At 67.9% G+C, this 26891-nt stretch overlaps 1 protein-coding gene and 1 long non-coding RNA gene across 3 annotated transcripts; one reads left to right on the top strand and one right to left on the bottom strand.

The window, feature by feature from the left end:
- Positions 1-635: 635 nt before the first annotated feature.
- Positions 636-26205, top strand: SPTBN2 (spectrin beta, non-erythrocytic 2). 2 transcript variants are annotated; one of them, XM_059718371.1, is made up of 38 exons: positions 636-856; positions 2959-3046; positions 4348-4417; positions 4621-4806; positions 9059-9210; positions 9829-10002; positions 10165-10256; positions 10386-10466; positions 10562-10677; positions 11087-11199; positions 11305-11492; positions 11891-12008; positions 12181-12339; positions 12798-13100; positions 13991-14144; positions 14582-15452; positions 15867-16004; positions 16179-16935; positions 17171-17373; positions 17477-17567; positions 17659-17805; positions 18223-18486; positions 18953-19177; positions 19641-19730; positions 19923-20168; positions 20252-20382; positions 20882-21086; positions 21227-21601; positions 21816-22060; positions 22461-22599; positions 22775-22859; positions 23047-23243; positions 23444-23601; positions 23780-23855; positions 24040-24278; positions 24368-24541; positions 24942-24984; positions 25089-26205. In XM_059718371.1, exons 4-38 carry the CDS (start codon positions 4650-4652, stop codon positions 25311-25313), a joined length of 7131 nt encoding a protein of 2376 aa, XP_059574354.1. In that variant the 5' UTR covers positions 636-856; positions 2959-3046; positions 4348-4417; positions 4621-4649; the 3' UTR covers positions 25314-26205. The 2 variants fall into 2 exon arrangements, with proteins under 2 accessions (XP_059574354.1, XP_059574353.1); XM_059718370.1 differs by lacking the exons at positions 636-856; positions 2959-3046; positions 4348-4417; positions 4621-4806 and adding an exon at positions 6227-6992.
- On the bottom strand, positions 13456-13995 carry LOC132245717 (uncharacterized). Its single transcript, XR_009457445.1, has 2 exons — positions 13818-13995; positions 13456-13701 (listed from the first exon to the last, which is right to left on the bottom strand). It is a non-coding gene; the product is annotated as an uncharacterized LOC132245717 (long non-coding RNA).
- Positions 26206-26891: the final 686 nt, after the last annotated feature.

The following is a 26891-nucleotide window of genomic DNA, read 5'->3' as shown; positions in this document are numbered from 1 at the left end:
TGCCCAAATGCAGGCCCCAGGCCTATATACCAGACCCTCTGCCACTGGGGCCACGAGCCCCCTTTCATGGCCCTGTGGGAGGGTCAGAGGGGGCCCAGGGTGGTCCCAGGAGCCAGCGATGTCGCTGCCCTGGGGATCGCTCTTCACTTCCTGTCCTACACAGCTGGGCAGAGTCACCGGCGGCTATTGAACAGCTCCTGAAGCACCCCTCCCCAGAGGTGGCTGCATCTCAGGCCTTCTGTCCCCAGCCCCAACCCCCCCAGTCAGCCGGATCCCTGCGCCAGATGCGAGGCGCCGTATCCCCAGCCCCCCCCCCCCAAGCCATCTGGATCCCAGCGCCAGGTGAGGGGCCCCATGTCCCAAGCCCCGATGCCCCCCAAGAACCAGCCGGATCTCAGCACCAGGCAAGGGGCCCTGTATCCCCACCCCGACGCCCACCCCAGAAGCAGCTGCAATCCCGTGCTGGCTGGGGGAGGGACCCTGTTCCCATGGGGCCTGTGCCAAGCGGCCCCTGCTCCAGCCCTGCCTTCTGCCTCCCACCCCGCTTGCGGCTGGAGAAGCCCCTTCCTTTGTCTCCTCCCCTCCCCCCCGTGCGTGTGCATGCGGGGCCAGCTGGCTGGCTCAGGCGGGCAGGCGGTAGCCGGCTGCCGGAGCCCCGGTGGGCGCCAGAGGATGCTGTAGCGCGCCTGCCTGCCTGCCCAGCGCCCCACTGCGGGTGACGCACACGCACACCGAGCCGCAGCCAGCGCCAACGCTGCCCGGCCGGTGCCCTGCCTGCCTGCCTGCCTGCCTGCCTGCCTGCCTGCAGGGGCTGGGGGCTCTGCTTGGCTGCTGAGGACCCGGGGACCCCTGGGAGGTAGGTGAGCTGGGGTATTGTCTGTGCATCCTCTTGTGCAGGGGGTCCCGGCCTCCCCGCTGGACGGATGTGGGTGGGTGGCGGGGAGCCAGGCTGGAGATGCCCAGATGGGGGGACAGATGGACGCAAGGATGGGAGGATGATGGGTGTCACCTGGGTGGCAAAAGGCCCTGCGATGCAGCCGGTCTGTGCCCCCGGGGGAGGAGGCGGGGGGGGAGGGGTGCGAGATCCTCAGGGAGTGGGGGAGGGGGGCAGGGCGCTGCGGTGCTGGCTGCGTGCGTGTGAGTGTGCATGCGTGTGTGTTGCTGACTCGCTGCCGGTGTGCGCCTGGCTCTTTGTGCATGGCCGGGTGCCTTTGTGTGGCAGAGGCGCCGTGTGTTTGCGTGTGCGTGTGTGTGTACCTGTGTCTGTGTGTTAGTGTATCCGTGTGCCTGCATGTTGCTGGTGCGCCCGCGCTGCGCTGAGCCAGGCTGGGGGGGCCCACCGGGTATATATGCGTATGCATCTGCGTCGCGCGTGTGTCCGGGTAGATCTGCCGGTCTGTCATGATCTGGGGGGGTCATCTCTCCGTGCGTGTGGAGAGGGCGAGGGTAGAGCGCTTCTGTGTGTGTGTGCATGTGCGTGTGTGCACGGCTGGACCCTGCACTCCCTGGGGGGCCGGACAGGACGCGGCATTGAGTCCTGGGTGGGAAGAAGGGCAGGGGTAACCGGGAGGCTGGCAGGATGTCACCACAAGGCCTCTCCGCAAGCCCCGGGGCTGCAGCTTGCAGGGCTCCTGCCCTCTTCCAGCCCGGGCTGGGCAGAGCTCCCGGATGGAGCCCAGCCGGCCTGGCCTGGCCTGGCTGGCCAGGGACACCGACACCCCGCGCAGCCCCCCAAGACCTCGCTGGCTCGGAGACGCTATGCTGGCCAGCTGTCCCCTGCTGATTTTAAGATGCTGGGCAAGGGCAGCGGGGTGGCATGTGAGAGCTGGCAGGGCATGCAGGGTGCCCTTCTCTGGCCGGCTGCCAGGGTGGTACTTAGTGAGTGCTGGGGTGGGTCTGGGTTGTGGAGGGCTGGAGAGGGGCAGCTAACACCATAGGGAGGGGAACAAAATGGTCCGTGGGCTTAGGATGTTCTCTTCACGCTTCCCCCCACAGAGGCGGTCGCATCTGGGCACCAGGCGCAGGGTCTCTGTGTAAACAGTCCTCGAGCACCCTACCCCAGAGGTGGCTGCATCGCAGCACTGGGTGCGGGGCTGTGTACACCTTACCCCAGAGAGCTGCAGAGACCCTTACTCTACCCCAACACCCCCACTCTCCCAGAGCAGGGAGGGATCCTGGGGGTCGGGGCTCCCCGTCCCGCTCTGCTCCTCTCCCCGAACCGAACCCAGGCATCCTGGCTCCCTCCACCCCCACCTCCCAGTCCTATGCTGGCACGCCTGGCCCCAAAACACCTCGGCGCGGGTCCCACTGCTGACCATGCTGACAGCAGACTAATGGCCGTGGCGCCAGCGTGGTGGGGAAGGCAGGCCGCTGCAGGCTGCTTTCAGGGCCCCGGGCTATTTATGCCACGGCCTTAAGAGCATAAGCCTCCTCGGGGGCCCCGGGCTTGGAGCAGGAGCCCGGTCAGCGGTGTAATCCGGGGATGAGCAGGCGGGAGATGATGCTGGTTGGCACGGGGCCCTGTGCGGGCGGAGCACCACATACGGCTCTGGGGCTGCGAGCCCGCCTAGGGGGGTCCGCCAGCCTGCTCTGGACCACCCCCGCGGGCTGAGCAGCACCCTGACACGATCAGGGGTCTCCCTGGTACATGGGGCCTGTTTTCGGGAAGCCCCTCAGCTGCACCGGGGTTATGCTTGCAGCATGGGTCGAGGGTCCTCCCCTCAGTCGCGCTCCAGGCCTGGGTCTGGGGTCTGCCCTCAGGCTCCAGTCCTGCGTTTGGGTCGGGGTCTCCCCAGCCACGTGCTGGGCCTCTGTCCGGGTCGGGGGGCTCCCTCAGCCCTGTCTCAGGGTGGGGGTCTCCCTCCTCATCCGCGTCAGGCCTGTGTCCAGGGGCGGGGGGCTCTGCTCATGGCCGGGCTTGCTCCGGGCTCACATTCCTGCCTCTCCTGTTGCTTCTAGGCAGGACGGAGCCGGGGGACGTCGCAGGGACGGAGCCTGGGGGTCCGAGCAGAGGAAGTGTCGGGGACGCCGAGCGCAGCAACCGCAGGTGGGGCTGGCTGCCCGAGCAGCCCGTGGCCCGGACCGCCAAGTCCTCCCGCAGCTCCGGGAGGGCAGAGGGGGCTGTGGGCTGGGACCCCGGACACCCGGGCTCTCTCCCACTCCGGGTGGGGACTGGGATCTTGGGGGTCGCAGCAGGGGGACGGGGAGCCCAGAAGCCCGGGTCCTGTTCTGGATCTGCCGTAGCCTGGCTGTGCGATTGGCGTGGGGGGCAGAAAGGGATGGGGGGCCGGGGGATGCTCTGCGCTGCTGGTGGCAGCCGAGCAGGGGCCAGGATGCCAGGATGCCAGGCAACGGCATAAATAAAGGGCACCAGAGGCCTCCTGGCGGGAGCGGGGTGAAGGATAGGCCTGTCAGCAGGCCCCAAACAGGGCAGAGAGACACGGAGCAGGGCTGGAATGGGGGCGGGGGGACCACGTGCAGCCCGTGGCCCTCCACGGCACCCCCCAGCCGGCGGTGGTTTGCTGACGACCCCCCTCTGTGACCAGGGAGGGGCAAGGGGGCCTTCCCCTCGTGTTACCATAGGGGAAAGTGAGGCATGCCTTGTGGATCTGGGGCAGGGTTAGGGTTAGGGTTACCCCCACTCCCCCCCAGAGCCAGAGAGAACCGACGCACTGGGCTCCCAGCCCCGCACCCTCCCCGCACCCACTTCCCTCCAAGACCAGGGAGTGAACCCAGGTGTCCGGGCTCCCTCTCGGATATGCTCTTACCCATCCAGGGACCCCGCGCTCATGCCCGGGTGGGTCTGGGCATGCGTGGGCTGGGCAGAGTCTGGCCGAGGCTCCGGGGGCAGAGCATCGGGGCCAGAGGCTGCAGTGCCAGGCATGACGTGGGGGCTGCAACGTTGCTGGGCTTGCGTTGCTGGAGGGGCAGGCTCCCACTCCCGGCTTTGCCCCAGCCCAGGGACTGGGGGTCTGCAGGGCAGAGCAGCGAGCAGCTGGGGAACTGCCGGGTGCCAAGGGGCTGGTAACCCTGCCCCGAAAGCCAGGAGGCTTCTGCCTGGGAGACTGTGGCCCGTGGGAGAGGTAGTGGACTGGAGTCCAGGTGCCGCGCTTCTCTCCCTGCTTTGGGAGGGGAGGGGAGGCGAGGGGAGCGGGGTAGGGACTGGGGGGTTAAAGCCATGCAGGGGGTTGGGATCAGCTGGTGTGCCGGGGGGCACCACGTGAGGCTCTGTTGGCGCCCCAGGCCCCAAGGCCAGCACTCAAGGGCCCGAGGGGTTCGTGCCCACTGATGCGTGGGGCTTGGGGGCAGGAGGGTGTTGGCAGCTCACGGCACTGCCTCTGCTCTCAGGCTCTCCGGGGCACACAGGCCATGCTGTAGCTGAGCACCAGAGACCCCAGACAGATCCCCGGCCTCACAGGTGGGTACTCGGCCCCCATGGGCAGGGGCCTGACCTCTCCAGGGGGGCCCCGATCCAGGCCTGATCCTGCAGCACCCACTGGTGCAGAGGGTGGGGATGGGGCAGAGACCTGTTGCCTCCACTGGGCAGCGATCCAGGCCTGCTCTGGGGGCAGCAGCTGGGGCACGGCCTGGAGGGCGTCACCGTTGGCTTTGGCCTCCCAGGTGGATGCGGGGACCCCGCGGCGGGCACCATGAGCAGCACCCTGTCGCCCACGGACTACGACAGCCTGGAGATCCAGCAGCAGTACAACGACATCAACAACCGCTGGGAGGTGGCGGACGAGGACTGGGACAATGAGAACAGCTCCGCGCGCCTCTTCGAGCGCTCCCGTATTAAGGCGCTGGCCGGTAGGCGGGGGTGCGGCGACGGGCAGGGGTGCCAGGGGTGCGGTGGGTGGGGGGACGGTTCAGGCGCAGCTGTGCCTGGGACAGCCTGGGGCTGACAGCATTCGGGGCGCGCCTCCAGCCAGGATGTGGGAGTGAGAATTTGGGGCACGGCCCTGGCTGGGATCTGGGGTGTGGGATGCGGCCGCGGGGAGGGTCCCGAGCCACGGACGTGGGTGTGACGCGTTCTGCGCCTTGGCGGTGCCCCGGCGGCCTGTGACCTGCCCCACATTTGAGGACTGGGGACAACAGGGAGCCTGGGGGCCAGCGTCAGCGCTGGAAAGGGGAGCTGAGGGACCCTCGGTGGCTCCGTGCCCCCTCTAGAGCCACCCGCACCATGCACCTCCCTGCCTGCCCGGTCCCTCCGTCTGCCTGTCTGTGCCTCCCACAGCTGTGCCGTGGAACCAGTCGGACCACGTTCCAGCCCCACAGTTCCCATAGTAATGGGTTGGGACAGCGCTGGGGAGGAGCCTGGCGGGGACCCTCCCTCCCCGCCCAGCCCTGCCCTGCCCCGGCCCACCCGACCGAATCCCCGGTGGGGATCCCTCCAGCCCACGGACCCCCACCTCCATCCCTGTGCATCCCAGCTCCCCAGCTGTGCCCCCCAGCACCCAGGCTCGGGGAGGGGCCAGGGGCCTGGCGTTGGGTCCTGGAAGGGACTGGAGCAGGCTAATGCCCCCCCCAGGGTCAAACAGACTGATACTCCCCGGGTAAACAGGGCTGGGGGGTCGTCCCTGACCAAAGTCCGGCGGCTGGGTGATAAGGCAGGGAAAGCCCAAAGCGGGGTCGGGGACGCCGGGGATGGGGGGAGTGTCACCGGTAGGAGCCGAGAGTTGTCCTGGGAGGAGAGTGGGGGCTGGGAGCCCAGACGCCTGGGCTGTCTCCTGGGCTGGGGGGCAGTAGGGTCCAGGGGTTAGAGCAAGGAGGACTTGGAGCCCGGGTACTTGGGTCCCCTCCACCTCTGGGAAGGGGGTTTGGAGCGGAGGGGGCTGGGGGCCCGGACACCTGGGTTCCCTCCAGCTCTGGGAGCCGGAGGACGTGCCCCCAGGCCTTGGACATGGGGCGGGGGCTTCATGTGCCCTCAGGGTCTAGCCAGGGCCCGAATCCTGGCTGGGAGCAGTAACGAGGTGGGTTTGCCGGCAGGGGCAGGGTGAGGCCCGTGCGGAGGGGCACTGGAGATGGCCCTGCCCCAGCCCCCAGCCCCCAGCCCGGTCCCCGCCTGGCGACGGGCTCAGCTGAGCCCAGGCACACAGAGCAGGGGCTCAGTGACAATAGGCGTAAATCCGTTGTGTCGGCGATGTGCGGGGTGAGCTCATGGCCTTGTCTGGCGGGTGGGAGAGGGGGGCTGGGGGCCGGGGGCCGGGGCCTGGGGCTGGGAGCAGGGGGCTGGGAGCCCAGGCAGCCGTGCCGCGCTCTCATGCCCTCCGTTGTGTGACCCTGACCACATCCCAGCTCAGGTGCATGCATGCATGCACACGCACCCCCCCAAGGCATCCGGGGTGCACGCGTGCGCACGCGCGTGCACACCACACACACACACACACACACACACACTCCAGGCTTCTAGGGAACACTTACAGACACACACACAACTAGGCATCTGACACACACACACACAATTAGGCGTCCGGGACACGCACAGATGCACAGACATATAGACAAACAGAGCCCAGGCATCCGGGACACACTCGCAGACACGCAGACGTGCACAGACACAGAGGCAAACACACAAACACGCTCAGGACACAGGCGTCCGGGACACGCACACAAGCCGCAGGTGGCTGCAACACAGGCACACACAGGACTCAGGCGTCCGGGACACACACACACTCACTCACATGCACCCCCCCCTTGCACAACAGAGCAGCCCAACCTGTTTTTACGTAAATGCCCCGCGCCGCCCTGCCCCCCCCGCCCCTCCCTGCCAGCTGGGAGGAGGCCGAGGCTCCGGCTCCTGGCTCCTGGCTCCAGCCCTGCACACGCCTGCCTCGCTGCCCGCACCCGGCTGTGTGCCCCGGCCCCCCCCGGCACCCCCATGATGTTCCAGGGGCCCATGGAGGCGCCCCCCTCACCCCTGCTGTCCCCTGCCGCCTTTGTCAACGCGGCCCAGTACGCCAACGTCCTGGAGGGCCGCTTCAAGCAGCTGCAAGGTGAGCGCCGGGGCGGGGGCTTGGGGGTGCCCCCAGCTCGCCCCGGCCACAGCAGAGCTGCCCCCAGCTGGGGGGTCCTGGGCCACGCCAGGCAGCCGCGTGGGAGCTTCCACCCTGCCAACTAATCCCCGAGGTGCTGCTAGGAATTAGCTCCCGCGGCACCAGGCTTGGCAGGGACGTGCCGGGGACACCCGCCTTCCCCCGAGGTGTGGGGGGAGCAGGAGCCGTGCTCTTGGCCCCGTGCAGCCAGGGGCCGTTGGAGGTTGGGGTGTGACGGGAGCCCCGTGGGTTCTCTCCATCGCTGGGGGGGGAATAGTGGTTTTTGGGGCACTAGTGCAAGGGGCCAGGGAGCCCGCACACCGGGGCTCTCTCCGGCTTGGCGAGGGAAGCAGGGCCGGGGGGGGCACCTGGGTTCCCTCCAGCTCCGGCAAGAGTTTTTGGTGGCCTGAGGAGTAAATAGCAGAGGCCGCGCGAAACCAGCCGCACGGGGCAGGGAGCAGGGCCTGTCCTTGCCAGGGGCCCCATTTGGGCCCGATCCCCCCTGGGCTGGTGGAGGTCAAGGGGACAGACAGCTCCCGGGAGCTGGAGTCCTGCCGGGCCCCGGGTTGGGCTGGAAAAAGCGCCCAGGTGTCCAGGCTCCCAGCTCTGACCCATTGCAGCCCACTCCCCTCCCCAAGCTGGGAGACAACCCAGGCGTCCGGGCTCTCAGCACCCCCCAACTCCATTTCCGCCCCCCCGCCTCCGCCTGAGACACCTGTTGCTGGGCGAGGCACAGCCCAGATGGCTCATGGAAATGGGCTGTGGATGAGAGCGCTGCCGGGAGGGGGGCGGCCGGACGCCCGGGCTCTTTCCAGCCATCTGGGAAGGCAGAGCGTCGTGGGCTGGAGCCGGGAGAGACCCCGGGCGCCTGCCCCCCACTCCCCTCCCCTCCCAGCGCTGGGAGACCCCGGGCTGCCCCTGCCCTCACCCCCAGCCCCTGTCCCGTCCCAGCCCCGGGCTGTTTTCCTGGACTCCGCTCTGTTTTCCCGCGGCCTCGGTGCAGGGTGGGGTCCTGCCTCCTGCCGTCCGTCTGCCTGTCTGCCGCCGGCCCTGCGTGCTCTGAGCAAACACGGAGCAGAGCTGTGCACACATGGGCGTGTGCATATGTGTATCTGCGTGTGTGCGCACCCCGGTGTGTCCCAGCCGGGGCGTGGGCCCCGTGGCAGGCTCGCAAGGCATGGGCGTATGCATGTGTGTGCACCCCGGTGTGTCAATGCAGTTGATGTGTGTGTGTGTGTGTGTGTGTGTGTGTGTGTGTGTGTGTGCGTGGGGGGTGTACTTTGCCCTGGTGAAACTGTGAGATGTCCCCCCTGCCCCCTGCCCTCCGCCCTCCTGCTCTCACATCCAGGCTCCAGCCTGGACTTGTCCACAGCCGCTGCCAGCACGGCCTTGTGCAACCAGCCTGCCCCGCAGCCCCCCGCCCTCCCTGTGCCCCTCGCTCCCGACCTGCAGCCTCTTGCCCCCCTCTGCCCTGTCGGTGCCCTTCACTCCCGACCTGCAGCCCCTGCCCCCCCGCAGCTCTGCTGGTGCCCCCCACTCCTGCCCTGCCAGCCAGGCCCCCCACAGCTGATGCAGGGCGCCCGGAGCTGGCTCTGCCCGGCGCAGGAGCCTGCGGGCAGCTCCGGCTGCGCCCGCTCCCCGCATGCTCGGCTCCGGCCTGTGGCTGGCAGAACAGATCCTATCTCGTTGTCCCGCGCTCCTGCCAGCCCCACCTGCCCAGACGGGGCCGCAGGCGGGCAGGCGGGCACCCTGGGAGCCGGCCCACAGCCAGGGAGCAGCGTGACTCACGGGGCGGGGGACCAGGGCGGGGTCCCCGGATGCCTCGCAGGCCCCATGGATTGGGCAGCTCCAGACAGGACGCCCCAGGGACTCTGCAGGGCTTTCCCAGGGGCAGCCAGCAGGGGGTGCTCTGCCCAGGCCTGCCCCGGTCCCAGGGGCACCACGCTGCAGGGATGGGGGGGTCCCTGCGGGCCTGTGCCTGAGTGGGGCGTCCGGCCATGCCCTTGCCCTTGCCCTTGCCCTTGCAGACGAGCGTGAGGCCGTGCAGAAGAAAACCTTCACCAAGTGGGTGAACTCGCACCTGGCGCGCGTGACCTGCCGCATCGGGGACCTGTACAGCGACCTGCGCGATGGCCGCATGCTCATCCGTCTGCTGGAGGTGCTCTCGGGAGAGCAGCTGGTGAGGAAAGGCCTTGTGCCCCCCCCCCGCCCCGGCTAGGGAGCCCAGGTGTCCTGGCACCCGCCCGACCCCCTCTGCCGAAATAGAGCCCAGGTGTCTGGTCTCCCTGTCCTGACCCACCCACCCCCTCTGCCTGAATAGGACCCAAGCGTCCAGCCCCCACTCCCCTCCCAGACAAGAGGGCCCAGGTGTCTGGGCTCCCAGCCACTGCCCTAAGCCACCAGCCCAGCCCGAGGGCCCTGTCCCCAAGGTAGGGCACCTGCCCCAGGTGCGCAGGGTGGGGTGGGACCGGTTCCTTTGGTTCCTGGCAGGCCGGGAGCTGGAGCTGCCTGGCAGCGTCTGCCGGAGCCGCTCCTGCCCTGTCCCTCTCACCTAAGCTGTCCCCTGGTCTGGATGGCCAAGAGCTGGGAGAGGAGGAAACTGCGGGTGGGCAAGAAGATACCAGGAATAGAGCCCGGGCATCCAGGCTCCTGGTTCAGGGCAGCTGTGGGTCCTTTGTCCTGGGTGGGAGTGGGGCTGGAGGGAGGCAGGGCTGGGTCGGGGGTATTCGGAGGGGCCGGTGTGGGGGTCCCAGCTGCAGCCTGGAGTGCCGCCGTCTCACGCCCCCCGCCCCCCCAGCCCAAGCCCACCAAGGGCCGGATGCGCATCCACTGCCTGGAGAACGTGGACAAGGCGCTGCAGTTCCTCAAGGAGCAGAAGGTGCATCTGGAGAACATGGGCTCCCACGACATCGTGGACGGCAACCACCGCCTCACGCTCGGCCTCATTTGGACCATCATCCTCCGCTTCCAGGTGCCTAAACCCCCCAGCCCCCCCTTCCCTGCCTCCCCCACCCCTGCCCTGAGCTGGGCTGCTCCCGGGGTGTGTCCTGCCGGGGGCAGGGGGGCACCGGAGCCCCCCGCCTGGCCTGAGCTGGTCTCTGACACCCGCCCGCACCTGCAATGCCTCCCCCAGATCCAAGACATCAGCGTGGAGACGGAGGACAACAAGGAGAAGAAGTCAGCCAAGGATGCCCTGCTGCTGTGGTGCCAGATGAAGACGGCGGGGTAGGCTGGGGCCAGGGGCATGGCCCGGTCTGGGGGTGGGGGGAGGCAGGGGTTGGCCTGACCTGGGGGCAACATCTGGAGCAGCGGGCAGAGGTGCCCCTTTCCTCACGGCCCCGCCTGGCCTCGCAGGTACCAGAACGTCAATGTGCACAACTTCACCACCAGCTGGAGGGACGGGCTGGCCTTCAATGCCATCATCCACAAGCACAGGTCAGCCAGGGGCTGTGGGGAGATCCCACTGGAGGTGGGAAGAAGTGGGGGGGGGAGATCCCCGCTGTCTTGGTGACCCCCTGCCCCCCACGCAGGCCGGACCTCATCGACATCGAGACGCTGCGCAAGTGCAACGCGCATTACAACCTGCAGAATGCCTTCAACGTGGCTGAGCGCGAGCTGGGGCTCACCAAGCTGCTGGACCCTGAAGGTGGGCGCCGTCCGGGGAGGGCCGGGGGGCTGGCTGGGCTCTCCCACTGGGGTACTGGCCAGGCACAGTGCATTCTGGGAAAATCCAGGTCTCCCCCCACCAGAAAAATTACCATGAGCAGAAGATCGTGGGTCTGCTTTGCCTGTAGTACGGTGTATGCTGGGAAAACCCAGGCCCCCTATGCCCACCCCTCCAGATTTACCACGAGCAAAGGGCCACGGGCCTGGTTTGCCCACAGTGCAAAGCATGCTTGCCCTCTGCTCCCGTCCCGCCGACACGCGTGCAGACGTGGGTTGTCCATGACCCGGGGTCCAGAGCAGGGAAAGGCCGGGGGTGTTGTGGGGAGGGGCGAGGACATTTCTCTGACGCACAGGACTCTTTCCCCCGCCCCATCCCCTGCCCCCCGCAGATGTCAACGTGGACCAGCCGGATGAGAAGTCCATCATCACCTACGTGGCCACCTACTACCACTACTTCTCCAAGATGAAGGCCTTGGCTGTGGAGGGCAAGCGCATCGGGAAGGTACCGCGGGGCGCAGGGGGACGGGGCCGTTTGGGGGATGAGCCCCAAGCCCTGGCTCGAGGGCGGGGCCGGTGCGGCGCCTGACCCGTGTTCCCCCCGTGGCAGGTGCTGGACTCGGCCATCGAGGCCGACAAGCTGATCGAGAAGTACGAGACGCTGGCGTCCGACCTGCTGCAGTGGATCGAGCAGACCATCCTGACGCTGAACGACCGGCAGCTGGCCAACTCCCTGGCCGGCGTCCAGAACCAGCTGCAGGCCTTCAACACCTACCGCACCGTTGAGAAGCCCCCCAAGTGCGTGCCCACCCCCGGCCCAGGGCATCGTGGGAGTATCCTGCCTGGGAACGGAGTGGCCGTGGGTGTTGTGCCGCTAGACCAGCCAGGCCGGTTGCTCCCTCCCTCGCCCTGGGAAGGGTGCTTTGAGCTGGGCCCCGTGCCTACACGGCTGGCACCACCCCCGGGGATCTCTGCCTGCCAGCCCTAGACGCTGGGGGCAGGGCAGGGGCCGTTCCTCTCCAAGAGGCCCCGATCCGGGCCCAAGCCAGGCAGGCTCAAAGAAGACTCCTCCTATCCACCTTGGGAGGGTCTGGGGTGTCCCAGCCAGCATGGGGCTCAGAGGAGGTGGTGCCAGGTCTGGAGGGTAGCAGCTGCCTCTAGGCGCCGCCTGACCGCCCCCCGGTCCCATCTGGCAGGTTCACGGAGAAGGGGAACCTGGAGGTGCTGCTTTTCACCATCCAGAGCAAGATGCGAGCCAACAACCAGAAGGCCTACACGCCGCGGGAGGGCAAGCTCATCTCCGACATCAACAAGGTGCGGGGTGCGCATGGCCAGCACCGGGTGGGGGCCCCGTATCCCCAGCCCCGATGCCACCCCAGAGCTAGCCGCAGCCCAGCACCGGGCAAAGGCTTTGTTCAAACCCCAGGGCTGGGTGGGCCCTCGGCTGTTGCTGCCCCGCGGTGCCCATGTCCCTCCCTGCCCCCAGGCCTGGGAGCGCTTGGAGAAGGCAGAGCACGAGCGGGAGCTGGCTCTGCGGAACGAGCTGATCCGGCAGGAGAAGCTGGAGCAGCTGGCGGCGCGGTTCGACCGCAAGGCGGCCATGCGCGAGACCTGGCTGAGCGAGAACCAGCGCCTTGTGTCCCAGGTGAGCTGCTGGGAGCCGTGCCAGGGCCTTGGGTCCTGCCCTCCGGGCCCTTCCCCCACTGCCGGCCTGGGCCCAGATCCGGGAGAGCCCCCTGCTCTAAGCCCCAGCCCCACTCCCCTCCCAGAGCTGGAGGTGTCCTGGCTCCGAGCTCTTCCTGCTCTCACCCCGCAGACCCTACACCCTTTCCAGGGCTGGAAAGACCCTAGGACCCCTGGCTCCTGTCCTCCAGACCCCACTCCCCCCCCAAAGCAAGGCATCCAGAGTCCCAGACCTCTCTGCTCCCACCACCCAAGCCCCGCTCCCTTCCTGGATCTGGAGAGGACGCAGGTGTCCGGGCTCCCAGCTCCTCCTGCTGCAACCCACTCTGAACTGGGCAGAGAACCCAGGTGTCCTGGCTACACTTCACTGTGCCACCCCCTGGCACCATGCCCGTGACACCTCCCTCCTTCCCCCTCCAGGACAACTTTGGGCAGGACATCTCGGCGGTGGAGGCAGCCGTGCGGAAGCATGAGGCCATCGAGACGGATATTGTGGCCTACAGCGAGCGGGTACAGGCCGTCAGTGCCGTGGCGGCCGAGCTGGAGGCTGAGGGTTACCATGACCTCAAGCGCGTGCTGGCCCGGCGTGACAACGTGGCCCGGCTGTGGGACTACCTGCGCGAGCTGGTGGCCGCCCGGCGCGAGCGCCTGCTGCTCACCCTCGACCTCCAGAAGATGCTGCAGGACCTTGCCTACCTCATGGACTGGATGGAGGAGATGAAGGTACCACTGGCGGGGCCCGTGGCATGGGCTCTGCATGAGCTGTTTCCACACGGGGACGAGACGCGGGAGTTACTGCAGACCATTCGCTACAAGCGTCATCGTCTCAGCAGCCATCAAAAAGGCAACCGCAGCGTTAGGGGTGATGAAGAGGGGGCCTGATGCCCCTTTTTTAACTCCTGGTGTGTCCATACCACGAATACTGCACCCAGTTCTGGTCCCTGCCCCTCCAAAAGGATGGGGAAGAACCAGAGAAGAGGAACAAGGCTGATTTGTGGGCTGGAGGGGCTTCTCTAGAAGGAGAGACCAACAAGGTTTAGAAGAGATGCTTGAGGGCAAGACAAGGGTTTACAACGTGTTATTGGCCACGAGAAAGTCGATAGGGATTTATTATTGCCTGTGTCTCACCAGACAAGAACCAGGGCTCACCGCATGAAACTAGGAGGCAGTCAGTTGAGCACCAGGAAGTCTTTTCTCACCCAGTGTGAGATTAAAGCATGAACTCGGGGCCACCGGGTCTGGGGGAAGCTGAGACTTTAGCCAGATTCACCGAGGCATTGGACACGTTCTTGTAGGAAACTTCCTAGACTTTAAATGCTGGAGGCTGCAAGTGAGAGAGGAGCAGAGGGGAAAACCCTGCTCAGTCTCGGTCTCAGTCCCTCTCCCTTCCAGCCTCCGCTCTCTGCCACCACGTGACACTGGAGACTGGGCAAGACGGACCTAGGGTCTGACCCAGTCAATCGCAGTGCTTGTGTTCTCGTGTCCCGGGGCTGCGCGGGGGGTGTGGATGCCATGGGCCAAGCCCCGGTGCCGCATGGAGCCGCAGGGCAGGGCACGAGGGTGGCAGAGAGGCATAGGGCTGCCCTGTGACTCTGTATCCCCCCCGTGCGCAGGGCCGGCTGCAGTCGCAGGACTTCGGGAAACACCTGCACGGCGTGGACGACCTGCTGCAGATCCATGCGCTGGTGGAGGCTGACATCGCTGTGCAGGCCGAGCGTGTGCGGGCCATCAGCGCTGCCGCCCAGCGCTTCGCCACCCCCGGGGAAGGTAACGCCCCCACAGACCAGCCCTGCCATGGTCCTGCCTGCCCTGGTGCCTCGTGGCTTAGTCCCTGCCATCGTCCTGCTATGCCTGGAGCCCCACGGCCCAGCGCCCTGCTAAGTCCTGGCCACACCAGGAGCCCCGGGGCCCAGCCCCACAAGGTCCTGCCATGCCTGGAGCCCTGAGGCTCAACCTCCCATGGCCCAGCCCTGGCCACCACCTGGCCCCACGCCTCCACCTCTGCCACGCTGGCTCCCCTACCTACTAGGTCCCCCGTTGCACCCACCCATGGCCTGGACTCGCCTGCCTCCCAGCCCCAGTCCCTGCCCTGCCCTGCTCAAGAGGGGCAGCAGGAGCTTGGAGCAGGGTTGCATGCCCAGGGGGGTGGGCAAGAGGGTGCCCCTGCAGGTTGCACCTGGCTAATGACCCCCCTCCCTGGGCAGGCTACAAGCCATGTGAACCACAGCTGGTGCAGGAGAGGGTGTCCACGCTGGAGCGGGGCTACGAGGAGCTGGTGCGGCTGGCAGGGGCGCGGCGGGCCAAGCTGGAGGAGTCGCGGCGCCTCTGGAAGTTCTTCTGGGACATGGGGGAGGAGGAGGCCTGGATGCGGGAGCAGGCGCAGCTGCTGGCCGCGCCGGACGCCGCCCGGGACCTGACGGGTGCCCTGCGCCTCATCAGCAAGCACCACGCCTTCCGGGACGAGATGAGCGGGCGCCACGGGCCCCTGCAGCAGGCCCTGGCCCAGGGCCACGAGCTGGTGCGCGAGGGCCACTTTGGAGCCCACGAGGTAGCCGAGCGGCTCCGGGAGATCGAGGAGCAGTGGCAGCAGCTGGAGGCGCTGGCGGGCGAGCGGGGCCAGCGCCTGGCCGAAGCCGCTAGCCTGCACCAGTTCCAAGCAGATGCCGCCGACCTGGAGGCCTGGATGGTGGATGCCCGGCGCCTCGTCTCCAGCCCAGACGTCGGCCACGACCTCTTCTCCACCCAGAGCCTGGCCAAGAAGCACAAGGACGTGCAGGAGGAGATCCAGAACCACGGCCCTGCCATCGCCGCGCTGCGCGAGCAGGCCCAGGCGCTGCCGCCCGCCCTGGCCCAGGCGCCCGAGGTGGCGGGGAGGCTGCCGGGCCTGGAGGAGCGGTACCAGGAGCTGGCCAGGCTGGCCGAGCAGCGCTGGCAGGACCTGCAGGATGCCCTGCGGCTCTACCAGATGTTCAGCGAAGCTGACGCCTGCGGCCTCTGGATGGGCGAGAAGGAGCAGTGGCTCCACGGCATGACCATCCCTGAGAAGCTCGAGGACCTCGAGGTCGTGCAGCAGAGGTCAGCGACCCCTGACCCCTGACCCCGGGAACATCTCACAATGCATTGCCTGCTGCCAACTGCATGGTCGGGCCCTGCTATGGGGGAGCAGCCTGGCGTTTCCCAGCATGCCCCAGGACATGCGTGGCCCAAATGAGGCTGTGCAGCCCACCCCGCCCCAAGGCCATGACAGGGCTGGAGGGCGGCGGGGGGGCAGGAACCCCCTACCCCTTCCTCTGTCTGCATGGCAGGATGTCCCAGAATGCACCGCTGCTCCTGCGGTACCCTGCCCACGCTCCCCACGTGGTGCCAGCCTGGATTTTCCCAGCATGCTCCAGGGAGAGCATCCCCCCCCTGGGCCCCAGGGAGCTGGGCTGCAGCCCTTGGGCCATGAGTGGGGGCCGAGCATCCTGGCCTGACTTCATCCTCCCGCAGGTTCGAGACGCTGGAGCCGGAGGTGAACGCCCTGGGCACGCGGGTGGCCGCCGTCAACCAGGTGGCTGGGCAGCTGCTGAGCACGGACCACCGCCACCGCGACAGAGTCCAGGCCACGCAGAAGGAGCTCAATGCCAGGTGCCACCTGGGCCCGGACGGATCAGCTGGGCGGGAGACCTTAGGGGCAGCATCTAAGGGGCTTGTGCCATGGGGACACAGGGCCTGCCTGGAAGAGGGGTCACTCCATGGGGAGGTCGCACCGTGGGGGCTCTGGCCCCCTGCTCATGCCCACCCCCCCTTGCTGGCTGGCAGGTGGGAGCGCTTCCGGGCGCTGGCAGAGGAGAAGAAGGCGGCGCTGACATCGGCGCTGACGCTGCAGAACTACCACCTGGAGTGCGACGAGATGCAGGCCTGGATGCGGGACAAGACCAAGTTGATCGAGTCGACACAGGGGCTGGGCAACGACTTGGCAGGCGTCACAGCGCTGCAGCGCAAGCTGTCAGGCGTGGAGCGTGACCTGGCTGCCATCGGTGCCAAGGTGCAGGGCCTGGGGGCCGAGGCCGAGGCGCTGGCCGGGCGCCACCCCGAGCAGGCAGGCGCAGTGCGGGCGCGCCTGGCCGAGGTGCAGGAGGGCTGGGCGGCGCTGCAGGACACGCTGCGGCGCCGCGAGGAGTCGCTGGGCGAGGCACGCCAGCTGCAGGGCTTCCTGCGCGACCTGGACGACTTCCAGGCCTGGCTGTCGCGGGCGCAGACGGCCGTGGCCTGCGAGGATGAGCCGGCGGCGCCGGCTGAGGCGGAGCGGCTGCTGGCCCAGCACGGCGCTGTGCGGGATGAGCTGGAGCGCTACCGGCCCGATTGCCAGCGCCTGCGGGCCATGGGCTGCCGCGTCACGCAGGGCCACAGCGACCCGCAGCACCTCTTCCTGCGCCAGCGCCTGCAGGCCCTCGACACTGGCTGGGACGAGCTGGGCCGCATGTGGGATGGGCGCCAGCACCACTTGGCCCGGGCCCACGCCTTCCAGCTCTTCTTGCGCGACGCCCGCCAGGTCCAGGGGCTGCTCAGCAACCAGGTATGGGGCCATTTCCTCCCCAAAATACACACACCCTGCATGGCTCCCGACCCAACCTGTCCCGACCCATCCGCTGGGCCCAGCCAGCCAGAACCACAGCCCTCCCTTCCTTCCCCCAAGCCCAGCCAGCCCCATAGCCCCCCTCCCCGCCTCCTGGGGTGCTCCCCCAGTGTCGGGCGTGGGCTGCGGCGAGGCAGCACTGGGCATCACGCGTGTGCCCCGCTGTCCCCCCCAGGAGTACGTGCTGTCACACACGGAGATGCCCAGCACTCTGCAGGGCGCCGAGGCCGCCATCAAGAAGCAGGAGGAGTTCATGGCCAGCATGGAGGCCAGCGGGGAGCGCATCCAGGGGCTGTTGGCTGCCGGGAGGAAGCTCCTGGCCGAGGACCCCATCCACGCAGACAAGGTCCGGGAGAAGGTCGACTCCATCGAGAGCAGGTGAGGGGCTGGGAGCCCGGATACCTGGGCTCTGTCCAGCTCCTGGAGGGGAGTGGGGGCTGGGGGGTGAGAGCCTGGGCCCACACCTACCCATTCTCCCCAGGCACGAGCGGAACCGGGAAGCCGCCAGCGAGCTGCTGGGGCGGCTGCGGGACAACCGGGAGCTGCAGCACTTCCTCCAGGACTGCCAGGAGGTGAGCTGGGGGGTGCCCCAAGGCGGGGAGGTGGTGGGGCAGGGCCGGGGGGGCAGTGGCCAGACCTGATGCTCTGGCCCTTTGCCCCCAGCTCACCCTGTGGATCAACGAGAAGATGCTGACGGCCCAGGACATGTCATACGACGAGGCCCGGAACCTGCACACCAAGTGGCAGAAGCACCAGGCCTTCACAGCCGAGCTGGCCTCCAACAAGGACTGGCTGGACAAGATTGACACGGTGCGGGGGGCACGGGCACGGCAGGGCAGGGCAGGGGCAGCTGTATCACTTGCGGCCAGGTAGGGCAAGGGGGCATCAGACCTCATGGCTGGAGCTTGACCTCGGACCCGGGGTGCCCCGACACTGTGGCAGCTGGTAGGACTGGGCAGGAGCAGAGGGGACCCCAGCCGCGTCCCCTTCCCAGGCAGTAAGCTGCCCTCCGCCTCCTCCAGCTGTGGGGCAGGCAAGCCCCCCACCTCCCCCCATGTGGCTGAATCCCCTTCTGGGCCTGGGGGGGGAGGGGATAGGGGGGCTAAGGGGCTGGCACCCCCAAGGGGTGCTGGGCTCTCTCCAGCACTGGGAGGGCAGTGGGGCTGGGGCTGAGAGCAGGTGGCACCGGGATGCCCCCAGACCCCTGACAGACAGCGCCTCTGGCAGGAAGGGCAGCAGCTGCGGGCGGAGAAGCCGGAGCTGGAGGCAGTGGTGACGGAGAAGCTGCGGGGGCTGCACGGGCTGTGGGACGAGCTGGAGTCCACCACGCGCACCAAAGCCCAGTGCCTGTTCGATGCCAACCGGGCCGAGCTGTTTGCGCAGAGCTGCAGCGCGCTGGAGGCCTGGCTGGCCGGCGTGCGAGCTCAGCTGCAGTCCGACGACTACGGCAAGGACCTCACCAGCGTCAACATCCTCCTCAAGAAGCAGCAGGTCGGTGGGCAGGGCTGGGGGGCGGAGGAGCGGGCAGGGCTGGGGGGGCTGGCGCTCGGAGTCTCCCAGCTCTGCCCTGGGAACCCTCCCCCCCCGGGTGCCCCTTCACCTGCGGGACCCCCCTTCCCCACCATACCTGTCCTCTAGCAGGGCCCCCTGCCCCTGGCTCTGGTCCTCAGAGCCCCCCAGCCCAGCCCAGCCCAGCCCAGCCCTGGAAACACTCCCCCCATGGCAGGACCTCCCCACTCCTCCCGGGTGTCCCCTTTGCCCATAGGGACTTCCCCTGCTCTACAGCGCCTGTCTCCCCCCGCCTATCTCCCTCCATCAGGGCCCCCTTTCCCCCCGTCCTGGCCCTCAGAGCCCCCCAGGGCTCCTGCCCTCTCCTTTCCCCAGACACTCCCAGTGGGATGGGGAGGGAGCTGCTCCTGCGCTTTACAGCCACCCCTTTGACATCTCCCCCCTCCAGATGCTGGAGAACCAAATGGATGTGCGGGAGAAAGAGGTGGAGGCCATCCGGGCCCAGGCACAGGCCCTGAGCCAGGAGGACGCCAATACGACCGAGGTGGACGGCACTTTCCGGGCAGTGGAGGAGAAGTTCCAGGGGCTGCGGGGGCCGCTGCAGGACCGCTGTGCCCGGCTCTTGGCCTCAAAAGAAGAGCACCAGCTCAACCGTGACCTAGAGGACGAGATTGTGAGTGCTGGGGCGCCGGGGGAGGGCGGTTCTGGGGCCAGGCTCTGGGTCTGCAGCAGGACAGGAAGGGGCCTCAGGGGCTTGGGAGTGGGGGGGCAGGGGCCATGCGTGCAGCTGGGCTGCCCCCGACCCCGCGGGCAGGGGGACAGAGCCCGGGAGTCCTGGCTCTGGCCCCTACACCACACCCTCTTCCCAGAGCTGGAGCGAACCCAGGCCCCCCGATCTGACCTAGCAGATCTCACTGCCCTTCCAGAGCTGGGAGAGGACCCAGGAGTCCCGGCTCGCAGCTGCTCCCTGCTCTCACCCCTCACCCCCACTCCCCTCCAAGAACCAGGAGGGGACCCAGGCGTCCATCCCCCACTGCTTTCGCCCCCCAGCCCCCTGCCCAGAGCTTGGAGGGGGAACCCAGGCCTCCTGGGTGTTTGATCCTCGCCCCCCCGTGACTTCCACCGTGTTCTTGCAGCTGTGGGTGAATGAGCGGATGCCCCTGGCTGTTTCCACTGACCATGGCAAGGACCTGCCCAGCGTCCAGCTGCTCATCAAGAAGAACCAGGTTGGGGTTGGAGCAGAGGCAGGGGCCAGAGGCAAAGGCAGGGGCCAGAGCTGGGTCAGGGCAGGGGTAGAGTGAGGGTGCCCCTCACTCAGATGGACTGGGGCAGAGGGAGGGGGCAGGGGGATGGTTGGCAGGCGCTGGGTGGACAGGGAGGACAGGGACGTGGTTCTGACTCCCGCTGTCCGGCCGCAGACACTGCAGAAGGAGCTGCAGGGCCACGCGCCACGGGTGCAGGAGCTGCTGGGGCGGCGGGCAGGGCCGGCGGGGCGGCTGGCAGCCCTGCGCGAGGCCTGGGAGGAGCTGCAGGCACAGACCGAGCTGCGGCACCAGCGCCTCGAGCGGTCCCAGGCCGCCCAGCAGTTCTACTGTGATGCCGCTGAGGCCGAGGCCTGGATGGGCGAGCAGGAGCTGCACATGATGTCCCAGGAGAAGGCCAAGGTCAGGACACCACCCTCCCCTCGCTCCCAGGGACCCCTCTCCTCCACTCACAGCCCCCGCTGATGCCTGGCATCTCCCCCCAGGATGAGCTGATCGCACAGGCCATGCTGAAGAAGCACCTGGTGCTGGAGCAGGCGCTGGAGGACTACGCCCAGACCATCCATCAGCTCTCCGCCCAGAGCCGCGACATGGTGGCCAGCGGGCATCCCGAGAGGTGAGCCCACCTGAGGCCCCCCTCTATCCCCAAAGACACTAAGTCTGTGGCATTCCTGGGGCACCAGGGGCCTGGCCAGGCCCATCCCTGCCCTTCCCAGGGCTATGTGGGGCATGGAGGGGCAGCCAGAGGGACCCTGGTTGTCAGAGCCCCAGCCTGGCCCTATAAGCATATGCCCTCCCCCCCAGCCGGGACAGAACTGCCCATACCCCCCTCCTTTCCTGGCCTGGCACTCCCCACCCCAGTGTGATGGCCCCCCAGCCCTCAGGCACCAGCAGCCCCCTGGGAGATGCTGGGAAGGACCTGAGGCCAAGCCGTGGCTCACGTGGCCCTGTGCTTCCAGCTAGGATGAAACTGCCTATACCCTCCCACCTCTCCAGCCTGGTCTGGCCCTTCATGGTGTGGCCCCCACCTACCCCTCAGGCAGGTGGCCCCCAGGGAGAGCCAGGGAGGCCACAGCTCACCCAGCCCCATCTGTCTGTCTCCCCCCGCCGGACAGTGAGCGGCTGCGGCTGCGGCAGGGCCAGGTGGACAAGCTCTACGCCAGCCTGAAGGACCTGGCGGGGGAGCGGCGGGGGCAGCTGCAGGAGCAGCAGCGTCTCTGTCAGCTCAAGCGGGACGTGGACGACCTGGAGCAGTGGATCTCGGAGCGCGAGGTGGTGGCCGCCTCCCACGAGCTGGGCCAGGACTATGAGCACGTCACCGTGAGTGCGAGGGGGGGCGCCAGGCAGTCATGGGGACCAGTGGGCCATGCGTTCTTGGCCACCCCCCCCCGTAGCACTGCGGGGCCTGGCCCTGCACCTCCCTCCCTGGCCCCCTGGGCTCACACCTGGCTCCCCCCCAGATGCTGCGGGACAAGTTCCGGGAGTTCTCGCGGGACACGAGCGCCATCGGGCAGGAGCGGGTGGACGGGGTGAACGCGCTGGCAGACGAGCTCATCGCAGGCGGCCACTCGGACAGTGCCACGGTGGCGGAGTGGAAGGACGGGCTGAACGAGGCCTGGGCCGACCTGCTGGAGCTGATGGACACGCGCAGCCAGATGCTGGCGGCCTCCTACGAGCTGCACCGCTTCTATCACGACGCGCGCCAGGCCCTGGCCCAGGTGCAGCACAAGCAGGCACAGCTGCCCGACGAGCTGGGCCGCGACCTCAACACGGCCGAGGCCATGCAGCGCTCCCACAGTGCCTTCGAGCATGACATCCAGGCCCTCAGCGCGCAGGTGCCGGGGCTGCGGCTGGGGTGGCTCAGGGGACAGGGGCTGGGACAGGCTCAGAGGGCAGTGTTCTCACCATGCCATTGAACATGACATCCAGGCCTCCAGTGCCCAGGTGCCATGGCAAGGAGGGAGATCAGAAGCCGAGGAGCCCAGGGCAGGTGGGGGGTGGCAGCGGGCAGGCTGTGGGCCCCAGCTGACCCCCCTGGTGCATACGCAGGTGCAGCAGGTGCAGGAGGATGCGGGCCGGCTGCAGAAGGCCTATGCAGGCGAGAAGGCTGAGGACATTGGGCGGCACGAGCAGGCGGTGAGCGAGGCCTGGGCCGCGCTGGGCACCCGCAGCCGCTGCCGCCGCCAGCTGCTGCTCGACACTGTCGACCGGTTCCGCTTCCTGCGCGCCGTGCGCGACCTGCTGCTCTGGATGGATGGCGTCCTGCTTCAGATCGAGGGCCACGAGCGTCCGCGGTGAGCGTTGCTGCCCCCCCTGCCACAGCCCAGGCTGCTGCAGATCGAGGGCTGCCAGCTGCTGTGATGGGTGCCCAGCCCAGGCCAGCCCTGTGTCCCCTTTTGCCCTGTCCAGCCCAGCCCAAACTCAGCCTGGAGCACCCTGACCCAGCCCAGTCTGGACCAGTCCAGCCCATTCTGGAGCCCTCATGCCCAGTCTACCCCAGTCCCACACAGCTCTGCCCAGCCCAGATCAGCCCAGCCCAGGCTGAAGCACCCTGATCCAGTCTATCCCAGTCTCACCAGCCCAGTCTGAACCAGTCAGTCTGAGTCCACCTTGCACCCCCATCAGCCTGCAGGGCCGGGCAGCTGAGTGGGGCATCAGGTGTCTGAGCCACCCCCTTCCCCCTCCTCCCCGCAGGGACGTGTCCTCGGCTGACCTGGTCATCAAGAACCACCACGGGATCAAGGCAGAGGTGGAAGCGCGGGCGGACAGCTTCACGGCCTGTGTGGCCACGGGCACTGCACTGCTGGAGAGGGGGCACTATGCTGCCGATGAGGTGAGACCCCTGCCCCCTGCCTCTGTCTGCTTCTGGGGGCCTGGGGTTCCTTGTCTGCTCCCAGGGGTCCTGCCACAGCTGGGCAGCTTTGTGCCTGGATGTCCTGGGAAGGCGGCAGACATAGCTGTTGGGGGAAACCCCATTCCCTGAGCATCCCCCCCACTCCAAAACACAGATCTCAGAAAAGCTGTCGGAGCTGCAGGCGCGGCGCAAGGAGATCGGGGAGCGGTGGCAGGACAAGATGGACTGGCTGCAGATCGGTGAGGGGGCTGGGGTGCAGGAATGGTGGGAGCCCGGACGCCTGGGTTCTCTCCAGCACTGGGAGGGCAGTGGGGTCTGGGGAGATTAGAGCAGGGCCATGGGGAGCCTCTGCCCGGGTTCTCTCCCAAAAGGTTGGGAGCCCAGACACCTGGGTCCTGGCCCATCTCGCCCCACTCCTCCCTGCAGTGATGGAGGTGCTGATGTTCGGGCGTGATGCCAGCATGGCGGAGGCATGGCTGTCCAGCCAGGAGCCCATCGTGCGCTCGGCCGAGCTGGGAGGCAGCGTGGCCGAAGTCGAGAACCTCATCAAGCGGCACGAGGGCTTCCAGAAGTCGGTGGCAGCCTGGGAGGAGCGCTTCCTAGCACTGGAGCGCCTCACTGCGGTGAGACCAGCATCCACTTACCCCAGATGCCCCAGCACAGCCCCGCTCAGACCTGGGTCAGAACCAGGTGGCCCCACTAGGTCCAGGAGAAGGTTTCCAGCCCCACGTGTATCAGCCCGGGGCCCAGAGCCTCCGAGCCCTGCTGAGACTGGGGGGGCTGGGTCAGGAGCTTATCCCTGCCTCCCGTGCCCCCCACCCAGCTGGAGGAGAAGGAGCGGTGCCGGCGGGAGGAGGAGGAGGCCAGGAAGAGGCAGCCGCCGGAACCGGAGCCAGTGCCGGAGCCAGAGCCCACGGCCGCAGCACAGCCAGCCCCAGCCCTGGATGGGCAGCAGGGGCCAGCCTCCAGCCATGGTGCCAGGTGCGGGGCAGGAGCTGTGCTGGGGAAGGGGCGTGGCAGGGGTTAGGGCATGAAGAGGGGCACAGGGAGGGCTGTGGGAAGGCAGTGGTAATAGGGGCATCAGGCTGGGCACTGTGGGGGCAGGGGGCATCCCCACAGATCTCATTGCCTCCCACTCACCATCTCCCCCCCTCCCCAGGACCCCCACCATGCAGATCTGCCCCACGGAGCTGCCCGCCATCAATGGCATCTGCCCCGACTCAGAGTCTTCCCAGGTATATGCTGGGCCTGCAGGGGGGGAACCTGCGTGACAGTGGAGGAGCTGGGGAGGGAGAAGATGGCTGGGAGCCTGGACGCCTGGGCTCTGCTCCAGCCCTGGAACAGGAACGGGAACGGGAACGGGGTGGGTGGCAGACACAGGAGGCACTGGGCAGCCCCAGCCCCATCCTTTGCCCCCAGGTCTTGGAGACAACAGAGGCAACGAATGGGGCAGGGCCAGACCCGCTGGCTAAGGATAAGGAGCAGAGCCCCACCCCCTCGCCCAAGCCCCGCCCCAAGGGCCCCATCCTGATTGCCGACCCCGCCCATGCCGCCACCCTCCCACCCAGGGCACCTGAGCCCCCTGCCCAGGAGAGTATGGAGGGGGCCCTGTGCCGCAAGCAGGAGATGGAAGCCCAGGGCAAGAAGGCAGCCAACAGGTGAGACCTCCCTTCCCCCCAGACCGTCATGGGGAGCACGGGCCAGAGCTGTCCCCACCCCAACCACCCCTTTCCCTCCCGCCCCCCAGGTCATGGCAGAACGTGTACTGTGTCCTGCGCAAGGGCAGCCTCGGCTTCTACAAGGACGCCAAGAATGCGGGCCACGGCGTGCCCTACCACGGCGAGGCGCCTGTTGGCCTGCAGGGCGCCCAGTGCAGCGTGGCCCTTGACTACAAGAAGCGCAAGCATGTCTTCAAGCTGGGGTAGGCACAGGCAGGGTGGGGCTGGGGGTAAGTCTGGGGGTACGCAGACTGTGTGGGGGGGCTGGGTGAGGCTGGGGTAAGGCCAGGGGCACACAGGTTGGACAGGGGACTCTGGGGAGCAGGGTAAGACTGGGGGGGGGGGGGCCCTGGGAAACTGGGTGCGGCTGGGGGTAGACAGGCTGGGGGGCTTTGGAGGGCAGGGCTGTGGGGGCACATAGGCTCTGGGGGGCAGGGCAGCTTGGGGTGTGGGATTGGGGGGCACGTGGCCGGGCACAGTGCAAGCTGCAGGGGTGTTGGGGGGATGGGCCCTGGGACAGGCAAGCCGTGGGGCAACTCTGAGAGGTGCAGGGGTGGGGCGCTGGCGATGAGGTGTCAAGCCCGTGTCCACCTCTCTCTGCAGGCTGAGCGACGGCAGAGAATATTTATTCCAGGCTAAGGACGAGGTAAGTCCTGCCCGCTCCCTCCCCTGGGGGGTGCCCCACGCCAGCCCTGGACCCCCGCACAGTTCATGTGACCCCCGCTGACCCCCCCGTCTGGCTCCCCCCAGGCGGAGATGAGCACCTGGATGCGGGTGATCAACACCTCGGCGGCTGGTGCCCCCGCTCCCCAGTGGGACACAGAGGAGCCGCCCGCGGGGCCGGGCCGGGGCATGACGCGGGCCATGAGTATGCCACCCGTGCCGGCTGCCGAGGGCCCCGTCACCCTGCGCAGCAAGGAGGGCAAGGAGAGGGACCGCGAGAAACGCTTCAGCTTCTTCAAGAAGAACAAATAGGGGCCCCGGGGGGCAGGGGGGCTGCTGCTGCCGGGACTGCACCGCCCGGCTATTTAATCCATGGGACCGATGGAGGGACACGGGTAGGGCCTGCGGGGCTCCAGGCTCAGGGTGTAGGGCAGTGCGGGGCGGCTGCCGGGGGCTTGCTGGGAAGGGGTAGGGGGCAAAAGCTTGCAGGGCACGAGGCACAAGGTCCTGGGGGGTTGGGGCTGCCGAGCTGGGACGCAGCATGGCCGGGAGCACCGGGGACCTCTGGGAGAGCCACAAGGAGGGCTGGGAGGGGGTCTCTGCAGCCCCCCACCCCCTTTCCCATCCCAGGGGGGCTCGGCCTTGCCCTGGGCTCTCTCTTTCCAAGCTGGGGGGCCTGCCGACAACACGCAGCAGGGTTTGGGGGGGGGCGCCCGGCCTGGGCCTGGGGCGGAGGCTGGCTCAAGAGCTCGCTCTCCCCGTGCTGAGCTCTGCTGGCCTGGCACCCACCGGGGGGGTGAACCCACACCCGGCTATGACCTTGTGTTGCCCCCCCCCGCTTTGCCCCCCCAACCCCAGCTGATTTCCTTGGCCTCCGGCGGCCCCGGGACGTGACTTGTTTCTGATTTGTGCCTTCCTGCCACGAGCGCTTGCTAAAGCCCCCCGCCCCGGCGATGGCGGAGGAGAGAGCTGCCCCCTGCCCACCCACCCACCAGGGGGAGCCGCCCAGGGCGGGCGCATGGCAGCCCCTGCCTGGGCCCGAGGGCGCCGGGGCTGGCTCCCGTGTCGGCTCCGGCCCCGCGCGCCCCCTGAGCGTGTCCTGGTGATATTTCTGTGCTTGTGGGAAACATTATTCACGTGTTTGCAGTCGCACCTGTTCCGACTTTTGACAGAAACTCCAAAATAAAGAGTCTGTGTAAAGACACTGCTGCCTCCCTCCCTCCCTTCCTTCCTTCCACCCCCAGGGGAGGGCAGGGCAGGGCAGGGCCCAACACCTGGGAGCCCCCCACTGCAGGCCTCCATGCAAGCTGGAGCTGGGACTCGAACTCATGGCCGATGGGGTGCAGTCCTGGGCACCCCTCTGCCCCCTGCTGGCAGCCCCACGGGGTGTGCCATTGCCCCAGTAGAGGGACACCCACCAGGGTCCTAATGGTACAGTCCACTACCCCCATCCAGAACCCTAATGGCATGGTCCATTATCTCTGTTCCCCCCCATCCTGAATATTAGTGGCACAGTCCACTCCCTCTGTTCTCCCTATCCAGGACCCAGTGGGACAGTCCATTATCACTGGACACCCCCCACCCCCCGTCGTGAGATCCAAATGGCACAGTTCATTATCACTGCTCCCCATCCAGACATCCAAATGGTGCAGTCCATTATCACTGCCCTCCTATCCAGGGGCCCGATGGAACAGTCCATTATCACTGCCCCCCCATTCAGAGACCCAAATGGTGCAGTCCATTATCACTGCCCCCACCTATCCACAGTCTATTATCACTGTCCCCACCCTCCAAGGACCCAAATGGGACAGTCCATTATCACCGCCCCCTCATCCAGAGACCCAAATGGTGCAGTCTATTATCACTGCCCCCTCATTCACTCCCAAGCGA

The sequence above is a fragment of the Alligator mississippiensis genome, chromosome 15, assembly GCF_030867095.1.
Source record: "Alligator mississippiensis isolate rAllMis1 chromosome 15, rAllMis1, whole genome shotgun sequence".
Classification (NCBI taxonomy): domain Eukaryota; kingdom Metazoa; phylum Chordata; order Crocodylia; family Alligatoridae; genus Alligator; species Alligator mississippiensis.
This window is presented reverse-complemented; position numbering and strand designations above follow the sequence as displayed.